The 26,782-nt window shown below is 29.8% G+C and overlaps 1 protein-coding gene across 1 annotated transcript in view; it reads right to left on the bottom strand.

Annotated features, from left to right (window-relative positions):
* Positions 1–599: 599 nt before the first annotated feature.
* Positions 600–26,782, bottom strand: part of LOC126770631 (uncharacterized) — a 51,982-nt gene continuing 25,799 nt past the window's right edge. Inside the window, exons 2-6 of the mRNA XM_050490127.1 lie at positions 16,046–16,212; positions 14,631–14,814; positions 11,335–11,474; positions 4,237–4,456; positions 600–1,039 (exon numbers count right to left, since the gene is read on the bottom strand). Of these exons, the coding sequence (XP_050346084.1) occupies positions 963–1,039; positions 4,237–4,456; positions 11,335–11,474; positions 14,631–14,814; positions 16,046–16,212 (788 nt within the window). The 3' untranslated portion in view covers positions 600–962. The remainder of the gene's footprint in view (positions 1,040–4,236; positions 4,457–11,334; positions 11,475–14,630; positions 14,815–16,045; positions 16,213–26,782) is intronic.

Here is a 26,782-nt window from a genome sequence, read left to right as displayed (position 1 = left end):
TTAAACATATTTCAGCAACATAATAGTTTATACGTTAGTTCAATTATTATTCACTTTTAACGTCATTTTATGTTTTTTCTACCAAAACTTAAACGTGAAATTTTAAATTAACTAAAAAAATAAGAAACCTATTAACCTAACAACGATCAAAATGGCATATTTTTCACAAATGATTAATTATATTTAGTGTATTATAGTAAGCATTGAGATTAAATAAAGATTTTCTTTTTAATATGAATATGTAATTGAAAAGAAAAATTTGTTCAATCTTGACGTTTTCTTATGCCAAGAATTTTATATAATATTGCATTTGCATGTTACAAGACTTTTATGGCTTTGTACAACCAATTTAACTTGACGGCAACTTTAAAAACTTACTTTCGCAGTTACAAGTTGTACTGCGGACCAATCACATTATGACAAATATATTTATTTATTTTAATGAGATTGTAGTATGTTTCTTAAATAAAGCTTATTACTATAATTAAAAATGAAATAAATCAATAAAAAAAAATCAAACAGTTTTAAGTTACATATATTTAGATTTCATTAATTTATCTAATAAGTATTTTTTATATTACACATACATTTGACGATATTTTAATAAACAACACTTTGGAATGTACAAAAAATAATAACTTCATACAGTGTATTTGACCTATTAATATCTATAGACTGAATTAAATTCATTTTATTTGTATTATATACGATCTACAATCGTTTATAATATTATAATTCCACTTAGTCCAAGAGCTAGCGAACATTAACTACTATCGCAATAAATTCATCATCATTATCCTCCGTTAGAATATCAATCCACTTCAGATACATTTTATTTATTATGAATATTTTATTGCTCTTTCTAAAACACTGTATAGCTCTTAGACTATGTGTATGCGATGAGGCCGAGCATTTATCTACACTTATTCTAGTATCACTGTTAAAGTACTTCAAACCAAGCCTCATAAGCTCATAAACTTCGATATTTCTTTGAAAGTCCAGATCAAAACGATCATAGCTTTAAATTCATTGCATGTACCTGAAACAAAAGCTTAAATTAAATTATATTGAAATTAAAACAAAGTCAATGGGTACTATTTACTTTCGATAATTGATTACAAATAAATTATTGTATTTTTGTAATAAGTAATGTCACAATTTTAATTGGCGAGATTCCTTTAACGGTTAATTAAGCGAATCGTCGCATGAGTGTTAAAAGTTAATCCATCTATCTCTAATCCACATCTAGTTTTAGTAATCAAAGATATTGAATAAGCGAATAAAGATATGTCTTATATCTTATTTTAAAAATGGCTTATGCGACATTGTAACAAATAAGTCGTCGGCAAAAAGTATTTACATCCTCACTAAGATATTTTGAAGAGAGCAATGAAAAACTATCTGTAAGTGGAATAGTATTCACTCACGCGCCGATTCCTCTCAGACTACATTATTTTCGGTAGTTTAATGATTAAATTGTCAAAGTGTTTACACCTAGTCCGAGATGGCCCAGTGGTAAGAACGCGTGAATCTTAACCGATGATTGTGGGTTCAAACCCGGGCAAGTACCACTGAATAATTTTCATGTGCTTAATTTGTGATTATAATTCATCTCGTGCTTTACGGTGAAGGAAAACATCGTGAGGAAACCTGCATGTGTCTAATTTCACTGAAATTCTGCCACATGTGTATTCCGCCAATCCGCATTGGAGCAGCGTGGTGGAATAAGCTCCTTACCTTCTCCTCATAAAGAGAAGAGGAGGCCTTTAGCCCAGCAGTGGGACATTCTCAGGTTGTTACGGTTACACCTAGTTACATTTTCTATACTTAATATAATAATTATAGTTTTACAAAAAATGCGTTATTCTTTGCGTGTATAAAACATGCAACGTAAAAATAAGTGCTACAACATTCATTCAAGATCCATTGCGTACATGAAAATACCCTCAATATTTTACATGTTTATTTATTTCTATGCATTTAATCATAGCAACAAAAGCCTTCTAATTTCTCTCATACGTTAGAAATATTAATCATCCAGTTTGACGGGGCGAAGTTATAATAAGCTCATTGAGAAGTCTAAAATTGTATTTTGTTTTCTACTACAAATAAGTGGTTAGAGAGAACCCACTGCATAAATAACAAATTTATTCAGTGTTACCAGTATTAGCCATTAATTTCCCCTGGGCAGCTTAAAACGGTAACCCGCGTTATTCTATTCTAGAACACTTTAACTTTTTGTTATATTTGATAACAAACATTATTTGTTTTTATGATAAAATATTCTAATTTATTAGTAGATATCTTTAGATATTCCAATTTCACTTTTAGGCTATTACACATGAAACAGAATTGTTTGTTACCGATTTGTGCTGGTATGAAAAGTGAGTAATCAAGCTTAAAACTTACTACCTATTTTTATAGTCTTGTCATTAGTATTATATTCATGGTTATACTGTTATTTACAGTAGAAAATAAAAACGTAGTTTTTAGTATAAGAACAGCTTCATATCTCAGTCGTGTAATACTGAAAACTTACGCTAATTTGATTCGTGTATCTTTTAAATGTTATAGGCAAGTGCATAATTTGCTGTCATTTTATGCGCTATAATCCAATATATCTTCTATTCATGAATAATTGTAGTCATTTTTTTAATCCTTTCTGCTTTCCTAAACCATATGATTCGATTGTACTGAAAATTGGGTTAGTTGTATGGATTTTAAATATTGCATAACAATTCGATTATGGGCTCGTATCCGGGTAAGCACTAGTAATGTAAATTATATGATTATTATGTGTTTATAAATTATCTCGTGCTCGGTGGTGAAGGAAAACATTCTAAGGAAGACTGTGTGTGTTGGATGATTCTCTATTATTTGTGTATCCATTGTCTATTATTGAGTGGTGAAATACGTTCTATGCCTTCTCCTTGACAGGACAAGAGGCTTTTGTACCGCATAAAATGAAAAGCCTTTAATTTTTAATTTTATTTTATATAATATCTTAACACAATCATACAAATATTATTTTTTATAATTTAAGCCGTAATCAAACAACTGATGTTTGTTGAAACATGTTTCAAGACTAAGTACATATTTGTCTTCTATCCATTTCTTACGATTGTATAATCCGTTAGACGAACATTGCAATAGACGTTTATATTTCTATCAAACTTGAAGCTAAACGTTATGAATTATTAATGAAATCTTCGAGAATTTGGTACCTAAGGCGAAAATTATTTCTCAAACTGAAGTCGTTGTTAACAAATTAAATAACTATAATTTTCGCTGTGTGACTTCACTCTGCTTTTAAGAACATAAATCTAATTTGAAGGTCAATATAGAGTTTTTTTATTTGTTGTATTTGTGTGCAATAAAGTTTATAATTAAGTGCATATCATGAGCATTTAAAGAGATTAATAAAATATAAAAGCTCGAATAGTATATGTATAAAATTATAAAGTTTTAGTTAATATAAACAAAAATACTCATTCGAGTACTTAAAATTTAGTTCAGTTGCTCATAGTTAACTTAGATACTTCAAACTCCTCTATCTTAAGCAAATAGCATTACATGCGTTCAAAACTTTAATGTATGTTTATACAATTTGCCTGTTCGCCTATCCTTCTAATTGATATGGTAATGTATACATATAGTAATTTACATATACCTTGTATAAGTGTATTTTGTATACATGATCCGACTGTTTCAATGATATAATACAAAATTTTATTCCACAGATTATATTAGTGCAAATATAAAAAATATGGTTTTATTTTCTCAAATTAACATCAATTTTTAACGCAAATTAAAAACATTTTTGATTCTTTTTAATTTCTTTCTTAGTATAATCTAATATATCAATTTTGAATACAAGGTTTTTGTATATAGTTAAAAACTTTGTTGAAAGCTGACTATCTCTTCAGGAACCATCGTCACGACGTATGTTTGTAAATATTTTCTTAAAAGATTAATCGATCAAGTCAATAATAAAATAAATAAGTACCCAGATGACCACGCACTAAAATCAAAATTATTTCTATACAATTTACTCTTTTAAAAAATATTATTTAACTAACAAATTACCACCCAATTATATACCACCATATTCCACCAATTGTTTTTAAAATTGTATTTTAAAAACAAGAATTTACCTATTAATAAACACAGCAAAAACAGACGTCACATTGTTAACACCTGCAAGCCATAATTAAATTATTAAACATGAATACGTACCTCTGTTAGAAACATACTTCGACAACTGTGTACGTGAATATATGGTTATAGTTGTGACTGTATCTCGCACTACAGGAGGTTCTACGGGGAGCGTTGCTTCGCATCGCACGCGTAAAGCGCCGCTCGCTGTACTGGGTACGGAGACTCGTAGCACTCGCCACGATGCGCGTAAACCTCCTGGCTGGGAAGCGCTTAGCTCTCTACGCTGCCATGGCTCGGTCTGTTGGAGTATTATTACAAATAAAACAATGCTGCAAAATAAACCCAATTTATTGGGTAATTAAAAGTGTAATTATTCGTTTATTTCCTTAACAAAACATACATACATTTTTAACTTTTTATTTATGTCAATTGCACAAAAATAGTTACGAATACTTAAGGAAAAATACACCATTTGTAAATGATTTATAATATTTAATAAAAAAATGGGTATTTATAATATATGTACTTTTTCTATTTGATATATAATATTATAGAACAGAATATAAATTTAATAAATTAACGAAAGCGTATAAATTGGTAATCGGTAATATCCCTATGAATTATTAATTACTCTACAATGCAGGACCATTGTTAAAATCATATTTATTTTATTAATACATTTGAATTATATCTTTTAAAAACAATCAATCTCAAATCCAACAAAATTAAGGAATATATATTTTTTTATCTACATACATGACTCTTATGAAATTTCAACCATTTCTCAAACTAGCATAATAAGCCATACAATAAATACAGTAGATATTTTAAAATAAAATTTATTGCATAGTGTTGGAGTATTTCGCAAAATATATTAACCATTTTAAAAGGCCGTTAGTGAAGATTTAAAGTGCCTCGACTGCTAAGTCTCAACAATGAGCTCAGTTAATAGCATACAAAACAAACGCTTCAAGTTACTATAAAGGTTCCTTGGTGAAGGTGGCCTACTCGTAAATAATACGCCCCTTAGCTGTTAATGTATAATATAGTTTTAAATTAAATAATAAATTTTTAATTGTCAGTAGCACAAAAATAGTTACGAAAACTTAAGGAAAAGAAAATTTGTAAATGATTTATAAAATATAAATAAGAAAATGGGTGTTTATAATATATGTACTTTTTCTTTTATGTGTAATATTATAGAACAGAAAATAAATTTAATAATTAACGAAAGCGTATAAATTGGTAATCGGTAAATATTCAAGTTACTATAAGGGTTCTTTGGTTAAGGTAGCCTACTCGTAAACCCCCCTAGCCCCTTAGCTGTTAATGTATAATAAGTTTCAAATATAGTTTAAAATTAAATATTAAATTCAATTATATTATGTTTGACGATGATAGGATGGTAAAAGGATGACTTTAATATAAGCCTTATCACTATTACTTTATTAAATGATTTACTCCAATCGCCTTATTTGCAAGTAAAGCAAATATTTATTTAATAAAATGACCTACCAATAAAAAATCTGTTTTAATATCGAGAATATATATATTATTATACGCGGCTACAATGTAGTTACAATTTGGTATCATGATAATGTAATATAATATCCAGTCGTGACTTATCGCACTGTAGGTACAGTACTCGTATCTACTTGTGACAGGTGTCGGTTACTGTTTATCCTAGGACAGTGGCCGACAATCATCTTCCTACATATTGTCATATTCTTGTATTTAGTATACAACGAAGTATTTCTGAGACGATAAAATGTTTAGTATTTTACTATCTATGAAACATAATATTATGCTGGTATTTTTTTTTGGCAATATTTCCATACAAAAACAAATAATTAATAATAAATGAAAGTGAATTTGAATTATTGTCTGTAATTCGTAGATTTTAGAATACTTTTAAAAAAATATCCTTAAACAGCATCGTTCAAAATTACTCTTTTTCCTTATAAATATTGTGATAAATGTAATATATACAACGCATAGTTATTTATTACTTATGAATAAATGATTTGAAGCATGAGACATTAAAAGAAAACGAGTTTTATATCTCGACTTGGACTTTTGAGAAGCACTTATAATATAGCCATGCAAAATATAGCCATAAGATTTATTTTTGGTCTGCGAAAGTTTTTTTCATGTTCTTTTACTGCAAAAACCATCAAACTATAGAATGCACTACCTACAGATATTCGGCAGTCGAATTCATTGAGCATTTTTAAATACCGCTTGAAAAGCTATTATTTGTCCATGTCCAAGTAAGGTATGTATGTATGTATGTATGTATATTTATTTATATATATATATATACACATATATATATACATATATATATATGTGTGTGTGTGTGTGTGTATAGATGTATTATTATATGTGGTTAGTAGGATGTAGATATGTGTAGTTTATTCAATATTTAGTATCTCCTTTTTACATGTAAATGCACTTACCTGTTATCTTACAAAATTTCTTTCATCAAAGGTTATCTGTGAGACATCGCTATAAGCGATATACCGCCTTTACGCACCATTTTTATTTTTCTTTTTCTTTGATTGTTTCCTATTTCTCTCATCTTATGTATATGTTGTGCAACAAGTGTTAAATAAATAAATAAATAAATATGATTATTGCATTTTACTACATTAAATATCGCTCGATGCATTTTTTATTTGTAAAATTTCAAATTTATTAAAATAATTGAATGCAACAGCATATACATATTCCAGTGTAGGCAATTGCTCCTCTAATTAGACGAAGACACACATATGGCAGAACTTCATCAGACACAATTAGGAAGGAAAATGCTTGTGCTTGTCAATGAAGGAAAACATTCCTGATAAGTTGATAAACAGAAATTATGCATAAGAAAACATTTATACTTGCCGGGTTTGATCCCACAACATTCGGTTTAATTTACGTCTTTTAGGCTATATATCACTGGCAATAGAATTAATCATCTAACATGCATATATTTCACTGGTGGTAGGGCTTTGTGCTCGTCTGGGTACCACCCACTCTTCAGATATTCTACCATAAAACAGTGAGTACTTGGTATTGTTGTGTTGCGGTTTGAAGGGTGATTATAGTGTAATTATAGGCACAAAGAACATAATATCTTACATTATCAAACCGGAACACAACAATGCTAATTATTGCTGTTTGGCGCTGGAATAAATATTTAGTGGGTGGACCTACTCAGATGGGCTTGCACAAAGCCCTACTACGAATTTATTGTTTTTATCGTAAAACGTATAAATATATTTTATCCCAATAAGAAAAAAACTAAAAAACTCCGTCATCTAAATATACTATAAAACAAACCTTGTTAGGAAAATACTACTTAAGCGTTCATCTAACTCAAATACTAAACGAAAACTTTATAACATTTTAATATCTCTTTTTCCCTTCTTTTTATCTTTTTACTTTGTAAACTAGACCTATAAAAGTTTTTATAGTAAAAATTTCATATTTCAACAAGTAAACACAACTTTAAATGCTTAGGTAAATAAGGTAACAAAAAAATTATCGCTTGATTTACAATATGTTACTTAAAATGATGCAATTTCTACTTAAAAAAGTGGATTCAACTTGAAATACGAATATTAAAAACGTACATTTGTATAATACAAAGAGATAATTTAAAAATTCATATAAAATTTTTAATACTGAAAAACACGCAATTAAATCTGAATAAAAATGTAAAATTACATCAAGGAATCGTTGAATTTGCAATTGGTTTAATTTATATAATTGATTCAATTGCCGACTAAGCTCAATCACAATAATTGATAGTACCTAATCCAGTCAGATTGGATTCCTGATTCCATTAGGCGAGCAAGAGAGCAAACAGTTAAATCGAGTTAGCCTATCTCTTGAGTGCACTGCCTACTGCGTCGAAAGCACTATGGGTTATCCGGCTTTTGCCTGTGGATTTCATTAAGAAAATGTGTTTATTCGATAAAAAGTATTGTAATATAGCTTATTTACTCGGGACAATCTATGTTACTTTAATTATGATAAGTATTTTCAAGTTGTAGCTACGTAGCGCTTTTAATAAATATTTCCTATACCTGTGAACTTTATATAAAAAGGTAAATAATATATATTAGGTGAAGTACACTAATGAAAAGATTCATTTAGTTAAAATAATTACAGTAACGGTTTTTAGTTAATACATAAATAAAATTTATTGAATCAATTAATTAATGTTAACATATGACAATATGTTTGCATGACTCTATAAAAAAAATCACGAGATGGATTTTATTAAAATAACAAATTTCAACCTATCCCTAAATTAATACAAGATTTTTACCCACAATATTATACATGATTTCATTTTAAATTAAGTATTACAGTAAAAATCTGAACACAACAAAATAAATAAAAGTGGTAAGCATCAATTTTTTTTAAAGTTGACTTAAAATATAATACGTTCTTCAACTGTTTCTGTTTGAGCTTAACACGTTACTATAATTACACAAAATTTTATATTACAAAAATTAGTTTTTTCAGCCTTTTTCCGTCCACTGCTGGACCATGTTTTAAAAAAATAATTCGACTTTTAAAAATTATATTATTAGTGACTCAATTTTTAGAGAACTCCGAAGAGAGCGAGAGAGAGAGACCTTCAAAGTGTTTTCGTATATATATTTCTATATAAAATGTTAAATATACATTACATGTACAATAAATGTTTCTTTAGGCTCTGTATTGGCCGTATTTCATCTCTGAGCCGAGATGGCCCAGTGGTAAGAACGCGTGAATCTTAACCGATGATCGTGGGTTCAAACCCGGCAAGCACCACTGAATTTTCATGTGCTTAATTTGTGATTATAATTCATCTCGTGCTTTACGGTGAAGGAAAACATCGTGAGGAAACCTGCATGTGTCTAATTTCACTGAAATTCTGCCACATGTGTATTCCACCAACCCGCATTGGTGGACCTTCTGCTGGCAAACCTTCTCCTCAAAAAGAGGAGAGGAGGCCTTTAGCCCAGCAGTGGGACATTCACAGGCTGTTACGGTAGGCTCTGTATATTAAGAACAAATAATGATATTGACACCAAACTTTATAATCATGGTTTATAATATTCGATTCAGTATTGTTTTTTTTTGTAATAAAATGTCAACAAATCTACAGTAGAAGTAGATGAGCGTTGACATTGTAATATAAATTAAAAATTCATGGAACTGCCATAGTACACAAAATCGCACCCAGACAGACCAATTTATTATTTAGCGTCTACACCGCAAAACATGTTTCAGACGTGTCCATAAAATGAAATAGTTAAAAATACAACAGAAAACATCTTGTCACACATTTCAATAAAATGTTAGTGACATACTTATGAATACCCGACGTCTGTACCATTCTCTAATGAGGGCTGACGAAAAGGTTACTTACCTAACTGAAACTCTAATTCAAATATGAGGTTATTTAAAAATAAAAATTCTAGCTACGTAGTTTTTGTAACGAGCACATTTTGTTATTAGCATATTCATAGCTTGTTTTGAAACGTAGCAAATACACACACGCCTTGGCTCTAATTTAAAGAGAGTTCTGAAACATTTTCTGTTGCGATGTGTAATTTTGAAATAATTTGTCAAAAAAAAAATCATTCTATGTTAGTTGGTTTTGTTCAGGTAGGGTTAATTTTCAACATAAAACATATTATATTGATATCTGAAGTAACTAGTGTGTAAAATGATTTCAAGCACACACATATATATTTATATTTAATATTTTTAATCAATTAGCACTTTTAGCAAAAATCCCCAGTGGTCACGGAAATTTTAACCAATATATTCATTTATATTCTTATAAATAAGAATGCGGGTTCAAATCGGGTAAGCAACAATGAATTTGCACGAGATTCACTGGTATAAATTAACTCATTTTCGACAGTAAATCGTGAGGAAACCTGCGAACGTATTACAATTTTTTTTATATAAATCTGTATCCGTTTCTCCTCTTACACTACTTAATGGTACTTACCGTTAAATATGTTTTTATTATAAGCTTTTATTTTATTAGTATGCGTGGTTCATTATTCCAAAACATCATAAAAAAATCCATTTTTTTTTTATAGAATAGGAAGGCGGACGAGCATATGGGCCACCTGATGGTAAGTGGTCACCAACGCTCTTAGACATTGGCATTGTAAGAAATGTCAACCATCGCTTACATATCCAATGCGCCACCAACCTTGGGAACTAAGATTTTATGTCCCTTGTGCCTGTAATTACACTGGCTCACTCACCCTTCAAACCGGAACACAAAAATATCAAGTATTGCTGTTTTGCGGTAGAATATCTGATGAGTGGGTGGTACCTACCTAGACGAGCTTGCACAAAGCCCTACCACCAGTAAAATTCGGGACAATACCATCTGGCATATTAAAGTTTATTGGTTTAAGCATATAGATTCAAAAAAACTATTATTAAATAAGCATAGGAAATCCAATGTACCAATTCAATATATTTATTGATACATACAATTATCTGTTGTGGTCACGGATGCTATCTAATCCAATGATATGCTAATCGAATATACGCTGAAAACGATATTAGAAATGACCTCGTAAGCTAAACGGAATAGTCTTTAATTATATTATAGGGATTAATAATTGACAATCTCTATTATTCTAATATAAATAAGATAAAAGTATCGGTAAATTATTGAATGAACATTTGAAAGTTTGAAATCAGTGAATTGAATTTCGTTTATAATAAATAAAATGGATTACATAATCCACGAAAGCGTAAAGTGTTCCTTAAGTCTAAAATATGCGTCATGTCTAAATTTAAGCAATCGTACAACTCCAGTTGCTAAAATTGCTGCAAAGTACATTTAATGACCATATAAATATACTACGGAAGTATGTTGTAGTTTTTTTACACCTACCTAAGTATGAGATTTAACTTCGTTGCAAGAGATTGTTAACATAAAAAAGTTAGTAAGTGATTTAGGTACCTATAAAATCCATTTTCTTATTTATCGGTTCAAACAAGATATCGTCAACGTTTAGCTTGCCAGCTATAAAAACACACCCACTTAGCAACTGAATAAAAAGTATTCTATCTTTTTTAAATTAGGCACTTTTAAATTGGAGTAAAATTATTACGAATTAGTATTTCTTAGGCATTGAAAGAGTATATACGTACCTTTGCGAGTTCATTGTCTATATACCAATTAATGTCAGACGGCGGAAGCGAGTAGTCGGACGTGCAGTTCAGTAGTATTTGCTCCCCAGGCTTCACTAATTTGGGTGCTCCAATTATTATGGGGTCCTTGTCCGGCATCGCTGTAAGGAAATAGATTTAAGTAAATCGTATAAAAATAAAGTTTCGATTTTATTCACTTCAATATTTTAACAAGTTATATTTTCGTTGTGTTTTGTATCAAAATACAAATAATTATGTATAATTTTAAATACATAGCCTTAAAAGCTTAACAATATGAAGTACGTTACGTACATCGTGATAAGTAAGATGTAGGTACGATCTTTACGGGTAATTATTTGCTCAAATCATATCACAGCCTTTCAGTTTAATAAGAAGAGAAGATTAGCATTATTAATAGTTATTCCTAAAAAAAACGTATCTTTTTAAAAAATCACATTTGTACCATGAATCTAAAAATATCTACTATGAAATAAGTTTTCTTTTACAAGTTTTTACCATTTCTTATTTCTTATTAACAAAAGATTTAAACCTTAAAAAAATTACACAAAAATACATGTCGAGAGATGACAGATTCCTAACTTAGAATCAATGTCGTCTAGTGATAAAAGATCTGTAAGATAGATAAAGTTTCGTTATCCAAATTAGGCAGTGAGGGGGACGTTAGCTAAATAGCAGAGAACTTGGCGATTAAGATAATCCTATAAAGGAACTCTAGTAACATAAAGCGCTTTGGCGTGGAATTGTAGAAATGTGTGCGTAATTAAAGTTTTCAGTACAACTCGGTCTTGTTAGAGTCTAGCTTCGAATTACTAGTCCGCATTTGAATTTAAGTCCTATTCAATACCAACTGACAATATATTTACGGATGTTAACTGGAAACAGCGCTAATTAGTTAATTCTTTAAGACAATATATCGCTTCCACACAAATGTACGTAACATTTACAATGTAATTAATAAAAAAGAATTAATATATATATATATGTTGACCACAGCCAAAGATTGATATTCAGCTTCACCCAGCTACCTGATGGTAAGTTGGTCACCAACGCCCATAGACATTGACATTGTAAGAAATGTTTACCATAGCTTACATCACCAATGCGCCATCAACCTTGGGAACCAAGATATTATGTCCCTTGTGCCTGTAATTAATAAAAGACACTGGCTCACTCGCCCTTCAAACCGGAACACAACAATACTAAGTACTGCTGTTTTGCGGTAAAATATCTAATGGTGGGTGGTACCAAACCAGACGAGCTTGCACAGAGCCCTACCACCATCACCAGTAAAATGCATGTCCTTGGTTTTACGAACCCCAAAATACATTCTAAAAACATTGGATTGATTGATCCTTTGTTTTATATGAACTTCTTTTTTTAAATGTAAATAAATTATTATTTTTTCCATTGGTTCAGACTTATACTGCGCACTAGAAAAATATACTAAATAAACTATTATGTAAGTATATTTTTTATCATTTAAAATGTCTAATAAACCTTAAAATTAAATAAGATTTTGGTATAAGCTTAAACATATTCATATATCTGTAATCTATATACTAATTAACCTTCCAAGTTAAACCCTGCTTTTCAAGTTATAGGTAGGTAGGCGGCATGTAATAGGCTGTGCAAAAAGGTATTAAATAAATAAATAATAAGTCACATACGCTGTATATATTATGCATATAAGCCTTTCAAGTAAATTAAAAATAAAATTTAATATAACACTAATAAGACATTAAAAATATGAAGCCTTAGTAGCAGATTTTCGGCACCATATTTTCAAATGAAGCGTTGTACATTGTACAGTAATGAGGTTGTCCCATTACACGTCACATTTCGAGCGTGCTCTTAACACAGTGCAAGTCAACGAGGTACGAGTACATATCCCTAATGTGAAAAATTGAACAGCTTTTTAAGGTGTGTTACACTACGTTCTTTTTTATGTTAGAAGAGGCAAACGAGCAGTAGGCTCACCTGATGGAAAGTGACTACCACCCCCTTGGACATCTGCAAAACCTGTTCGCACATAAAAGGTTCTTGCGAATATTTAGTGGATCTAATAGCTGCGAATACACAGCACTGAGATTGTAAAAAAAATAAATCAGTGAACACTGAGCAGCTTCTTAACCACTATATTACCGTAGCTACTTTATCATCAAGTGATTTGTGTTCGCACAAAAACTACCATTGGGTGGATCGCTACAGCATGCAACGGTGCACGCTTCAAGATCCTGAACTTATCCACTACCACTGTAGGAGAAGCAAATATAAAACAAGATGACTAAATAATGCACATCCCTGGAAATAAAGTTTTCTCCAAATTACTTTGCTATTAGCAAATTGCGATTTTTTTATGTAACAATTATTTATTTACAAATTTTTAAAACCATCCATTATAAAATATTTCAAAACCTTTTATATCTTTTTGTATTGCATGACTTCAATAGATTAATTAATTTATAATGATTTTTAATCAACTTAAGTAATATATAAATGTACGTTTGTATGTTTGGATCTTTGTTACTGAATCACTCAAAAATGGGTGGACAGATTTTAAAGAAAGCTTATACCCTAATTTAACAAATAGCTTGTCTACCTGTCACGTTCCCACCTAACACGCGAGCGAAACTGCGGCCCGAAACTAGTTTTTACTAGTTTGTATAATTACATAAAACGAATGTAAAATTCGAGCCGATGTGCTTAGACAAACATGTTTGTTAATCCCAACTTTAGGGCCGAATCGCCGGCAAAATCCACATACTGAATAAATTTGTCCGAAAATACTATAATTTACATATATATACATAGTAACTATAAAATAACATAACTTGAGTTTATTTTGCTTAATTCAAATTAAACAATCATTATGAAAACAAAATAATAATAATATCACAAACAAACATTATATATTGTTAGGACAGACTGCTTAAATAATGTTGACCAATATATGATGGATTAAATAAAATATATTATCAAGTCGGCGCCAAAAACATTGTTATACATTATGTATGAGAAACCTTCATAAACGCTTTAGTTTAGTTTGTTAATAAAATGAAAAATTAAACAGATTGTTTTGTTCAGTGATTTCTTTGTCTTGGGACAAATAGATGCAATACGCTGCTATATGCCACTCAATTTCAATGCATTAACTTCGTAAGTGTAGTAGTAACAAGCCAATGTATAAGGGTGGGAGTTAACCAGCTACGAACGTGACCTGATATTACTTCCATGTTTGATTTCTTGCTAAAAAGTAAAAAAAAAATTAAGCTCACCGACAACAGTCATATGCTTCGTTTGCCTCGCTATTTGAAACTTAGGTCCTTCTGTCGATACTTCACAGCTGTATGCTGCGCGTGTGGCGATTGGGGGCGGCATTACGCGTACCATACAGGAGTCTCTTTGGCAATCACCGCCTTGCACCATGATACCCGTTATGTTGAACAGACGGATAGGTGGCTGCAGAGAATAACTATAATTACTATTATATCTACATAATAAAATTTTAGAAAGTATTATATAATTTAATATTTAATACATTGCACATTACACTACATAACATTACACATAGCTGTTATTAACAGCAGTAAGCAATAGTGAAGCTATAATCATATACTAATAAATGAGGATACATATTTTTATAATGTCTAGCTGAAAAAACTACTAAGCCAATATACGTGAAACTTATATAAGAGCATTCAACCCCTTTTCGGAAAACGTTTTTATATTTAGTATGTAATATTATTATATAAGAAGGTGCGCTTCGCAGTATCACCCGCTTTATGTTTAGACTAGTCATGTCAATGACTAGCATAAACTTTATATTATTTCGTTTCATATGTTTTAAATTTAAAAACGTTTAGGTGGTGTTATCCATTGATATTAGAATGTTTCATGATTTAGATAATTATAAATTACAAGAAAATTTGTAGTTATTATATTCGTGTTCCATTAAGTAATAGAATTTTTTCGTTCTTTCGAGTTAAATGAATACGAAAATAAATTGAAATGTACCTCATAAATTAATTTGAAGTTTTTAATTAATATTCTTAAAATAACTTATCTATTATATTAATGACCATTATAAAATTATTTTAAGTAATAGTCCGTTTGAATTTAATTACTTATAAATAAACTAAATAAACTGTAACTCATTAACATGTCAATTGGGCACACTACACGTGTACTCACACACGTGACTTCATTTTATCAAGGCAAGATCATTCACAAATAATATAATTTTTCTCACAATTTAGCTCACGTTCGAAAATAAATTTAGATTCGCAATACCAAGAAGACGCGTGGCATTACCGACTATTCACCTAAATTCCATAATATATAAAACCTATACATTACATATTATTCTGTCATGCCAAATTTTACGCTCTAGCAAACGGAAAGCGAGAGTGATTTATATAACCGCTAATAATTTTGTTAAAATAATAGCAATTGTTCGACCTAATTAGAAACAGTCCAAAAGTTTAATTAAAACTTTACCTACATGTATAATGAAATTGCTAATGAACGATATAGAATCGAATTTTACTTTAACAAAGTGTAATCAAAACATTATCAAAACATATTTTATTAAAATCACGCAAAGCAATTTAAGTTTAATTCAAAAGTCACATATTTTATACGTGAGCTACAAGCTTAAATTAAATAACCACAGACTATGAATCAATGTTACCTTTTGTGAGGGATTGTATCTGAATATTTCGTGTATGTCTCTGTACCACTTCACAGAGTGTAGCTTCTGGTCGTCCATTTCAAAATGACAGCTCAGCTCTGCCGCTCGCCGAGGGTCGGCATAAAGCGGGACCTTTAGCTGAGTGATTTTGTGCGCCGATGTTATAGCTGGAACAAAATTACAATTTTTAAGGCTTGTTTTTCATTTTTTATACCTAGGCTTTTTATGAAAAATTTTCATTATTACTAATGATATTTAATTTCCTACAAAAACAACTTCGAATTTCGCGTCAAATTATTTACTTATAACCCTAAAAATAACACTTAATACATTAAAAAAGTACATAGAATATCGTAACAACTAATTATAGGTACACTCCGCTTGTAATTAAACATTAAAAAGAGAAGAAAAAAAAGTATAGCTATAGCAAATTCATGAAACGCTATTTATTCAACCAAATTACAACAGTAGAAGAATATACGAGACAAGAAAAAAATATATGTATTTCAAAAATATGTACATATTTCTGAAAAAGTGCCTTATAAATATTGTTATTTTGGTACTCAAATTGAGATAAGCCAGTACAAGTTTATTTACCGGATACTCGGATATTGACTCCGTGGTTCTGTCATTTTATATATTTATATTTTAAAAGAAAGGAATTTATGTTTTAATTACCTTTTTCCGTTAGCTTATGAATAAGACAAAGAAATGTTCTTTCAAAATATCATAACGTTCTCCATAGAGGTTTTTAAAATGTTAATTAAATTATTTTGACAACTTATCTTGTTTCACTTTTTTAGGAAAACCGGCTCAGCTAATTAGTACGACATTAAACTAGATATTAATTATTTTAATGACTTTTACAGCTCTTAACAAGGTCGAAAAGATGTAACATAACATTTGAAGCAACGCTTATTAGAAATTATAATGCTTAAATTAATTTAATGAGTAAATATTTTTTTATTTTATTGCTCCTAAAAATATTGTACGGTTATTATATTTTTATTTAAAAAAAAAAAACATATAAATAGTATTGTTTTAATGAAAATATATATCGAGTACCTTATTTTTTATAATTTTAAATACAAAAACATCAAAAACATGATGAAATTAAAACGAACTAATGTAATTACTTAACATAACATAGAGCTCCTAGTACAATATCCTGCGCTAACAAAACGTTATTATTTCATGTAAATTTAATATTACCATACTAAGTAGTAAATACTTTCGAACTTGTATTTCAATGAGACGCAAAGCTGCACTGTTTTTACAAAAATATCACGTATGTTGAAGTGGTTTCCAACATTAACATGAACACAGTCTGAATATATTTCAGAAACTTAAGCCTAATGGTTTGGTGAGGGCACACTTCAGTCCTCTTCGTTTTGTAACAATTTGCGTCTTAAGATTTCGTTATCAAGTATAAAATAAAGAGAAACTTTTTTTTATATTTATGCTATAAGGTATAGTTTTTATATTAAGCTTTATTTTTATTACCTTAAAACGTCAAAGTAAATGACCCACTGTTGTGCTTAGGCCTTTTTAAGAATTTACTTGGAGCTTACCCTACAACATTACTTTAATGGGTGTGGATGAATACATATGTGGCAGAATTTCATCCGACACATGCAAGGTTCTACGCGATGTTTTCATCACCGCACGAGATTAATTTATAAACGTAAATTAATCACGTAAAAAATTCTTGGATCCTAAGCCCTGTTGAAACTTAGCTGTCATTTTGAAATCTTATTAATCAATAAATCATGTAATATTATGTCATACATATGTAATGCAATATTATATCTCTTAATATTATTTAATATACTTAGATGACAAAAATATTAATTAATTAATTTTTATAACAGTCTCAAAATTCTGATATAACGTGTATAAAAGATATTCATGAAAAGTAAGATGTTTTTAATATAATATACATTCGTACTAAGTCAAGCTAACAAACATCAGTATACTTCGAAATAAATATTAATTATATACTGTTAATAGCTCGTCTGGTAGGTACCACCAAATCATCAGATATTCTACCGCAAAACAGCAGTGCTAAGTATTATTGTGTTCCGGTTTGAAGGGTGAGTGAGCAACTGTAATGGCATAAGGAACATAATATCTTAGTTACCAAGGTTGGTGGCAATTGTTGATGTAAGTGACGGTTAACATTTCTTTCAATGCCTATGGGTGGTGGTAACCACTTACTATCAGGTGGCCTATTTGCTTAACCACCTACCTTTTCTATAAAAAAATGTTATTTTTTTATTATTAATTGTCATATTATATTATGTGAATACATAAATAATCAACATAAAAAAATTTTGCTCATTAACACGCAAGCATGGTACGGCTCAGAACATTGAAATATAAAATATGCACGGTACATGATCTAAACAATCTTGACTAAATCCTACTAGCAAATTCAATATTAATTATTCGCTTAATCGAACCAAAATAATTAAATAAATTAACATACATTACTGTAAACGTAATAAAATGAATAACACAAAATATGTAGCTAATTTATGTGCGTCACTTGTTATGGCAATACTTGATATTTACATAGATAGGAACTGCTCTAATCAACCTGCACTAAATTCTACTAGGAATACTTATGTGTAATGGTAATATATTTGCGTGTACTAATTTTACTGCCCAAACCGCAGCAAAGAATAGATATTATAATTTTTCATATTTTCTTAATTTGTACAAACAACGCAAATAATATTAAAATAACTCATACCAATGACTGTCCGTTTGGTTGACCACTTATTTTGGTCAGGAGAATTGCAGAGTTTCTATATTTAATGAATTGGCAAACATTTTTACACATATAAGTCAATCGTTCAGTCGCCTGTGGGTGGCGTGCTTGTGATATTCACAAATAAACAAAATACTTTGGTCAAACAAATATTTTTCGTTGCCGTTTCACGTGCCTCACTGCACGTGAAACTCCTCTCCGGCCCTCGACATTAACAATGACTGAGCTTATTACGTAGCTAAAACGAAACATGTCGACAAAACTACCAATACAGCTGAAGCTTTACACAATAAATAATAACACACAACTGAACAAACATGCATCTAATGAGTATTTGTCTCTAATTACTAATTAACAAGGATCACTTCTGTCAATACTAAATACATCCTAATGCTGGAACAGAAAGCAAATTCATATTGCCTGTGCACTGGAATTAGACAAAATATGTACACTGCAAACATAATAAGGAAAGGAAACAAATGTTTACAGAGGTCGTGCGGGCTCGGTCTGAACAAACATGCAACTTATTTGACTGAAGCTCTGTTTATCACTAATTCCTCATCATTTAATAAAGTCGTTCAAGCTTATAATTTTACTACTTTTTTTTACTTTTTAATCGTGTATATTTTAAATTAATTTTAAAAAGTTACACTAAAACGATTGAGTTGATATTTTATATACATTTTGTTATTTCCATGATTTTACATAACTATATCCAGTAACAGCCTATAAATGTCCCACTGCTGGGCTAAGGCCTCCTCTCCCTTTTTGAGGACAAGTTTTTTTAGGAGCCTATTCCAACCACACTGCTCCAATGCGGGTTGGAGGAATACACATGTGGCTGAATTTCAGTAAAATTAGACACATGCAGGTTTCCTCACGATGTTTTTCTTTACCGTCAAGCACGAGATAAATTATAATCACAAATAAGGCACATAACAATTCAGTGGTGCTTGCCCGGGCTTGGACCCACGATCATCGGTTAACATTCACGCGCTCTTACCACTGGACCATCTCGGCTTTTTTACATAATTATATAGATATATTAATTTATTTTAATACATTAATTAAATGATAAGATGGATTACATAATTTAAATGTGCATGACAGTACAGACAGAACAGTACGATATGCATAATAATATTATTATAATACGTACATGAATTAAAGAAACTTTTTTAAGTTATTTATTTGTATAATTAATCGTAAAAATGATAATATTTTATTAACGTTTTCTCTTGTATACAATAATAAATTTTAATTATATAAAAGAGTAAAGAACAACTAATAATTCGCAATTTATACGAAGTATATTTCACTATGATAAAATAATGAATTTCAATTTATTTCAAATGAAAAGAGTTATTTTTCACTATTAAAAGCATAAAAGGAACAACTACTCTGAAACTACTTAAAATAAACAACGATATTTGTTTGAAACAATAATAATTGGAGAGCTATAAAACAGTGCCCATTTTACACTGAGCTTTATCTAAATTGAAAATCTTCACTGAAGTGGCACTCCCGCCAGCTCTGACGCATATATTTATTGCCACTGTTATGAATGGGTATAATAAAGTAATAAATAATAAAAATGTTTAAATTTTAATACAAACTTAACGTTTTAATAAATTTGACAATGAAAATATTGGCTTTTCTATTTTTAAGTCCGGACTTAACTCTTACTTTTTTTTGTATCCTATAAATACTTGCTTTTATTTTTATCTAAAATGACTTAAAGTGCTACGTATTCGAGGTTATACATTTGTATATAACCTCGTATATTATGCGTTAAAAAATGCAAAAATAAGTATACACTATTTCGAAGAAGGACTAAGGATAAACAAAATTTTATCGTGAGTTCATTATAAAAATCATAGATTAGATATTCAAGTTCTTGACAAAAAACATCGCTTAATTCAATGTGTTTTGAACTGGAATAAACGTCTAATTAATTTCTTATCAGAGTTTATACTACAAGTTATATTATTAATTTTTGTTTTATTTATTGACACAATGTTTAGAAACAAGATTTACCTAGTTTTTATTTATCATTGGGAATTAGTTTGAGTACTTTCTTCATTAATAATAGAGGAAATCGAATAGAAACGTTCCTATTGGTTAGACGCGTGACTACAGCGTCAATTGTGATGCTCTCCTCATCGATATCCGAACTGACCGGTCGATATTTTACGCGCTCTCATGAAAAAATTATAATCTGTGTTCTCTGTGAGTTCATCACATATATAAGTGTAGACGATAGTTCCTGGTTCCTGAACTGATAACCTATGGAAAACGTATAAATATAAGGACCGAAGACACGTACTGGGCCCAGTCTAGGTAAGCTAGTTGGTGCTGTTTAAGGTAGGTTCTTAGGCTCAATTTCCTATTGCACGTGCCACAATGTCAAACTTGTTTTTTTTTTACTCCTCTTGTGATTGGAATCAACTGTAAATAATTTCAATATTTTTGAAACAATGCAGGTACTCATATAAAAAATAGCACAAAAAAAGTTTCTTAAATAGAATAAAATAACTTAGTGACGGCGGATACTAAGTTTCCGTTCCCTAAAAGAAGTCATTACGATAACGAAAGAAGCTGTCAAATGTCCCGAGATTAGACCATTGATATAAATCAATCTACGCCCAGTAGTCACGGCAAATTGACTGTTCGCTTTATTGGAGGCATTTGACGTACGGTCAAGGATTTTGTACGATAGTATGTAATTTGGCGTGTTCGGTTGAGCGTACATTTGAGTTAAGATTCCTATTGATTGGCGTTTTTTTACTATTTAGGTGTTATATTATATTTTTAAATACCTACTCGTTTTTTTCTGAACGTATGTATTAATAAGAAGTATTTAGTTCTGAATACCAACTGGATGCGGAAGGCGGAGGACAGGGAGCTTCGGCGCACCTTGGGAGAGGCCTATGTTCAGCGGTGGACAATGATTGGTTGTTGATGATGATGATGATGATGATTTAGTTCTTTCATAATTGTATGAAATTTCCGGACACAAATTCAATCAAGTACTCGCATCATGATGTCACGAATACATCTAAACACACGTCAACGTGTAGGAATGTGCGTGAGTTCCAATTTGAAATATAGGTGGCAATATAGTAACGGATCTGTGACATAATAATAACGACACGAGAAATGGTGGGCCATAATGTAGGAAAGTGACTCGGAGTATTATAAATCTAAATAATTCGTCTGGGCTTCCTCATTTCGCTCATCTCTTAATGCGACATTATGTCATTATTCTTGATCGTAATTCATACAGTAATGTACCATTCACACTATTCCCCTTTATGTATTTTTTCATTATTTTTACCATACATTGTATTACAATTTCGTTCTTTATAATATAAAATATAATTATATTATCATCTTTTAAAATTTACTTATTATAGATGGCAAAAGGTTTTATAAAAACATTTAGTTATTATTAATTTGACATATGAAAAAATATCTAGGTGCCGTTAAAATGTATATTAAGCTACTTTGGAAGCATTTGTAAAAAAGTTGGATGATAAATATTTAAAAAGAAAAGTTGTGAGTAATGTTGAAAGGTTTGCGTTATAATTTTTGAGCAAAAAATAATTATAGCCAATTCTATTAAGTACTACCTGGAAAGTGTGTTAAAGAGAAACCTTGATCTTAAGATTTATACCCAATTCAAAACTGAACAAGTATCCACTAATGGATCTACTTTTGGATTTACGTTGAATGCGGTCCTTTTATTATTATATATATTATTTTTCCAAGTATAAATACATGTGACATAGTTTTGTGATATTGATTTTACTATTTTTTGACGATAACTAATGAATTATTACGATTTAAAGTTGAAAGTAATTAATCGACAACATATCCGATAATAATTAAAATTACGATGAATAATCTATTTTTAATGCAAATATTTTTATAATTTCAAATTATTAATCAACATTTAATTTATTTTATTAATACCTATCAATAATGTCCTTAGAATAATGTCCTCCAGACCGATTTCAGCCACGGCGGCTAATCTCAAGAGAGATTAGCCAACTGCGCAGGAGATATTATAGTGCACAAGTGTGTGCGCAAACACAGGTGCTCTCTCTATTTCCTAACACTTATAATCCGATGGAACGGCAATCCGACACGATCGTAAAGAGTTCAGGCGTAGGACCAACGGCTTTACCTGCTTTCCGAGGAACGGGAGTGTACACACTTCCGACTTCCAGATTTGGGGCTACTACTGAGAATTTTCTGTCAGAAAAACTCAATAACTTTTTATTGGCCCGACCTGGGAATTGAATCCAGGACCTCCGGGTCTGCGGCCTTACATCAAGCCACTAAGCCAACGAGGCAGTCTGTCCTTGGAATATATTGTGATAGACAAACATTTTGTTACAAAAGAAAATTTATCTTTATAATATATTCTTCCAGATACCCTAGGACGCTTATGCAAATATATTGATAGATAAATAATTAAATATTGTGTACATTACTTATGAATATTAAGTATAGAATAAAAAAAGAAAAAAAAAATACACTTAGACAATAGAGATAGCGTAACTAATACCACCGTTTCTTAGGAATCATGTACATTTCCTTTGCTCTTCTGGCTAGATTCCCTATTGGGAGTACTCTTACACACAAGCTAAGAAAACGATAATTCAAAAGTGCTCGTAAAAATTGACTAGTAGTATTAGGAGTATATTTTGATTTGATTTGAAAAAAATAGATATAAATTCAACTCAGCTGAGTTGTCTGTCCATCTATTTGCGCTACTCACATAAAACAGCACCGCTTAAAGCAAACAAGAAACGAAATCGTAGTTTTCTAACCTTATTCCACCGTTACCACCTACAATATAGTATCGCAATGTTAGGAAAAAATGATTTAAAAAGTTAACTAGTTTATTATTATTTTTTTAATAATTCAACATGACGATTAAGTATTTCTTTAGTTTCATTAGCGAATACTAAATTTAGATGAAAGACTTATATTCTTAGAGGAGCTATTACCGTTAATAATTCTGTGATAATGATGAAACCTCGCAAACTTTGTTCTTAGAATTAGCTTATGAAATTCTTACGGAGATTTTTTATTTCAACAAAATCTATTAGAGAAAACTTTACTTTATTTACTTACTAAAATCTTAAGCCTTTCTTAGTCTTTCTTAAGAAATCTACTGAGTAATTAGTATTTAGTAGGTTAGCTATTCAAAATAAATAAAAGTAATGAATGTAGTATTCAATATACTACATTCTATGAATAAAACATTATTCAGTAAGCATTCAACACGACAAGTTTTTATAAAACATACATCATTATAATGTCATGGTTTTATCGTATAACAAATAAACCAGCAAATTTTAACTACAGCTCAACTTTAAGATTATTGTAGCGCTTAAAACTAAAAAGTTTGAAACTCGTTTTTCGCTAGCTGAATTTAAATTTTTTAATTTAAAGTTTATGCAGTCCCAAACTGACAGACTAAATTAAGGTGCAAAGTTGGGGATCGTGTCAAAAACTTTAGCGGTCATTGTATAAACGAAAGGGTCAAATCTAAAAAAAAAGGTTGTATTTTACATTTTTTATACTAAAACAGCATATAAATAAATAGGATTATACATAATTTTCGGGCACTTACTTTAAACATCAATATATCCACTGAAAACTGGTGCTAAACGATATATGGCTGATATAGTTGTAAATAATTTAAAAAATTATATAATTTTTCAGGGTTTTACAAACTCGTGGTAATTTGAACTTAGATTCTGTATTTTCGAGTATTGGCTTAAAAGCTTTAAAATATTTAAAATTTAAGACTGTATGAAGTATCTTCGTGAGAGTGAACGCTATTTGTAGAAGCTCATTAATATAAGTACGAAATAATATGCTTTGTAAATACAATAATACTCACTCTATTCAAATATATTGTTAAAGTATGCGGAATGAAAAATAGTCTGCGTTCACTGCTACTCTTTATGAGAATTAAACTTGATTGATGCGGCTTTGTAATAAATATGAAAAAGTGTGTGGCAATTTGGATTTGTTTTAAATGTAAAGTTTTATACTTTCTACGTGTATTGATAAAGTACTCTAATACATAATTTACAAAATATGTCAATCATAAATAATAATTTAAAGATAAGACCATTGTGGTCAAAATTTTCGCTGAAAAGAATATTAATTATATAGTATAATGAAAAAGTGTGTGGCAATTTGGATTTGTTTTAAATGTAAAGTTTTATACTTTCTACGTGTATTGATAAAGTACTCTAATACATAATTTATAAAATATGTCAATCATAAATAATAATTTAAAGATAAGACTATTGTGGTCAAAATTTTCGCTGAAAAGAATATTAATTATATAATATAATTTTACATAAACACAAAAAAATCAGACAAAAAAAGGTATTATACTACATTTTTATTTTAAAATATATTGGTTTTTTTAGAATAATGTTTCTCTAGCGATCACTCCTTAACTGACTCGGTTACACCGTTGCTTAAGCATATACTCGATCCATAGGAGAAATCAGTGAATGTTGTTAGTTTATTCTGTGATATCTCTAAAGTGCTCATTTTGGTAGCAGAAAAGCTTTTATAGAAGTTTAAGCATTATAATGTTCAAGAAAATGCTCTTGATCCCATTACTTCATAATAGGTATGAAGAACTTAACAAGTTTCTATAAATAGGGTAAACTTCTGGATCTGTTCTAGAAATGATATTTCCACAGGAATTTTAGGTCCTTTACTATTTTTGATATACATAAATGATCTTACTACGTATTATTTGCTGATGGTATGCCATTACATTTTAAAGTTGACAAGAAACAGTCTCATTATGAGAATAAAAATAATGTATGTATTCTGTAGCACTGATACTGAATAGGATTACAGCAGATATAATTTGATTTATACATATAAATAGTTAAATAATGTTGTTTTATTTGGAATAGGTAGATTGATCGTGTCAAATGGACCAGCCGATGGTACATATGTTGTTATTTTAAGAAATATTCACAACAATACTAAGTACTGCTTTTTCGAGGTAGGATATCTAATGAGTGGGTGATACTACACCGACGAGCTTTCACCAAACCCAACTATTACTTAAGCCCAATTATTACTTAATGTAAATAGCATAAACATAAACTGAGTTAAATAATAGATATCTCAGAATAAACGATACAAATATATTTTTAGAAATTACTTTTGATTAAATGTTCTTATAGATTTCTTATTTGTATATTCGTAAGTAGACCGGGCTTAGCATCATACAAGATAAGTATAGTTAGACAAATAAGTGACATTGATACTGCTTGATCAGTATATTTTGATTATTTTCATAGTATTGCCTTATGATATATTACTCTGGACTTCTTTCAAAAATATTATATTACAAGATATAGTATTTTTAAACGAAATAGATATAAGTAAAATATTATCACACAACATATTTACAACAATATGATTTACGTAACAAAATAAATTATTTTAGTAGAAACAATGACAAACATTGTACAAACAGAAGAAGTAAGGATAAACAGTGGGATAGAGTTTACGAGTTTGAAAAGTCAATACATCCTTCCTGGGGAGGATATTTGATTCTATATTCTATACCGAAGATTATTTTAAAAGAGAAGAATGCATTTCGACTAAAGCTATTCAAGTATGCAGTTGATATTTGGTGATTTTCATACACAATACATACATGTAATTGTGTATGATTATTTAATATACATATGTAAAATACATACCGTTTGATGAAAAATATTAACAAGTGAGTCTTTAAGAGGTTCTCTAAAGTGAAACTACATTTGAATTCATCTCGTAAAATGACATATCGTTAGTGTATTTTAATAAATTATAAGAGTTTTTTTCATATTGCAAGAAGGTCAAGAATTTGTCTTATTATATAAATAGCCTTAACGATCTTCGACCGAATGTATCAGTTC

The sequence above is a fragment of the Nymphalis io genome, chromosome 9, assembly GCF_905147045.1.
Source record: "Nymphalis io chromosome 9, ilAglIoxx1.1, whole genome shotgun sequence".
Classification (NCBI taxonomy): domain Eukaryota; kingdom Metazoa; phylum Arthropoda; class Insecta; order Lepidoptera; family Nymphalidae; genus Nymphalis; species Nymphalis io.
The sequence above is the reverse complement of the archived record's forward strand: the minus strand, read 5'-3'. Positions and strand labels throughout refer to the sequence as shown.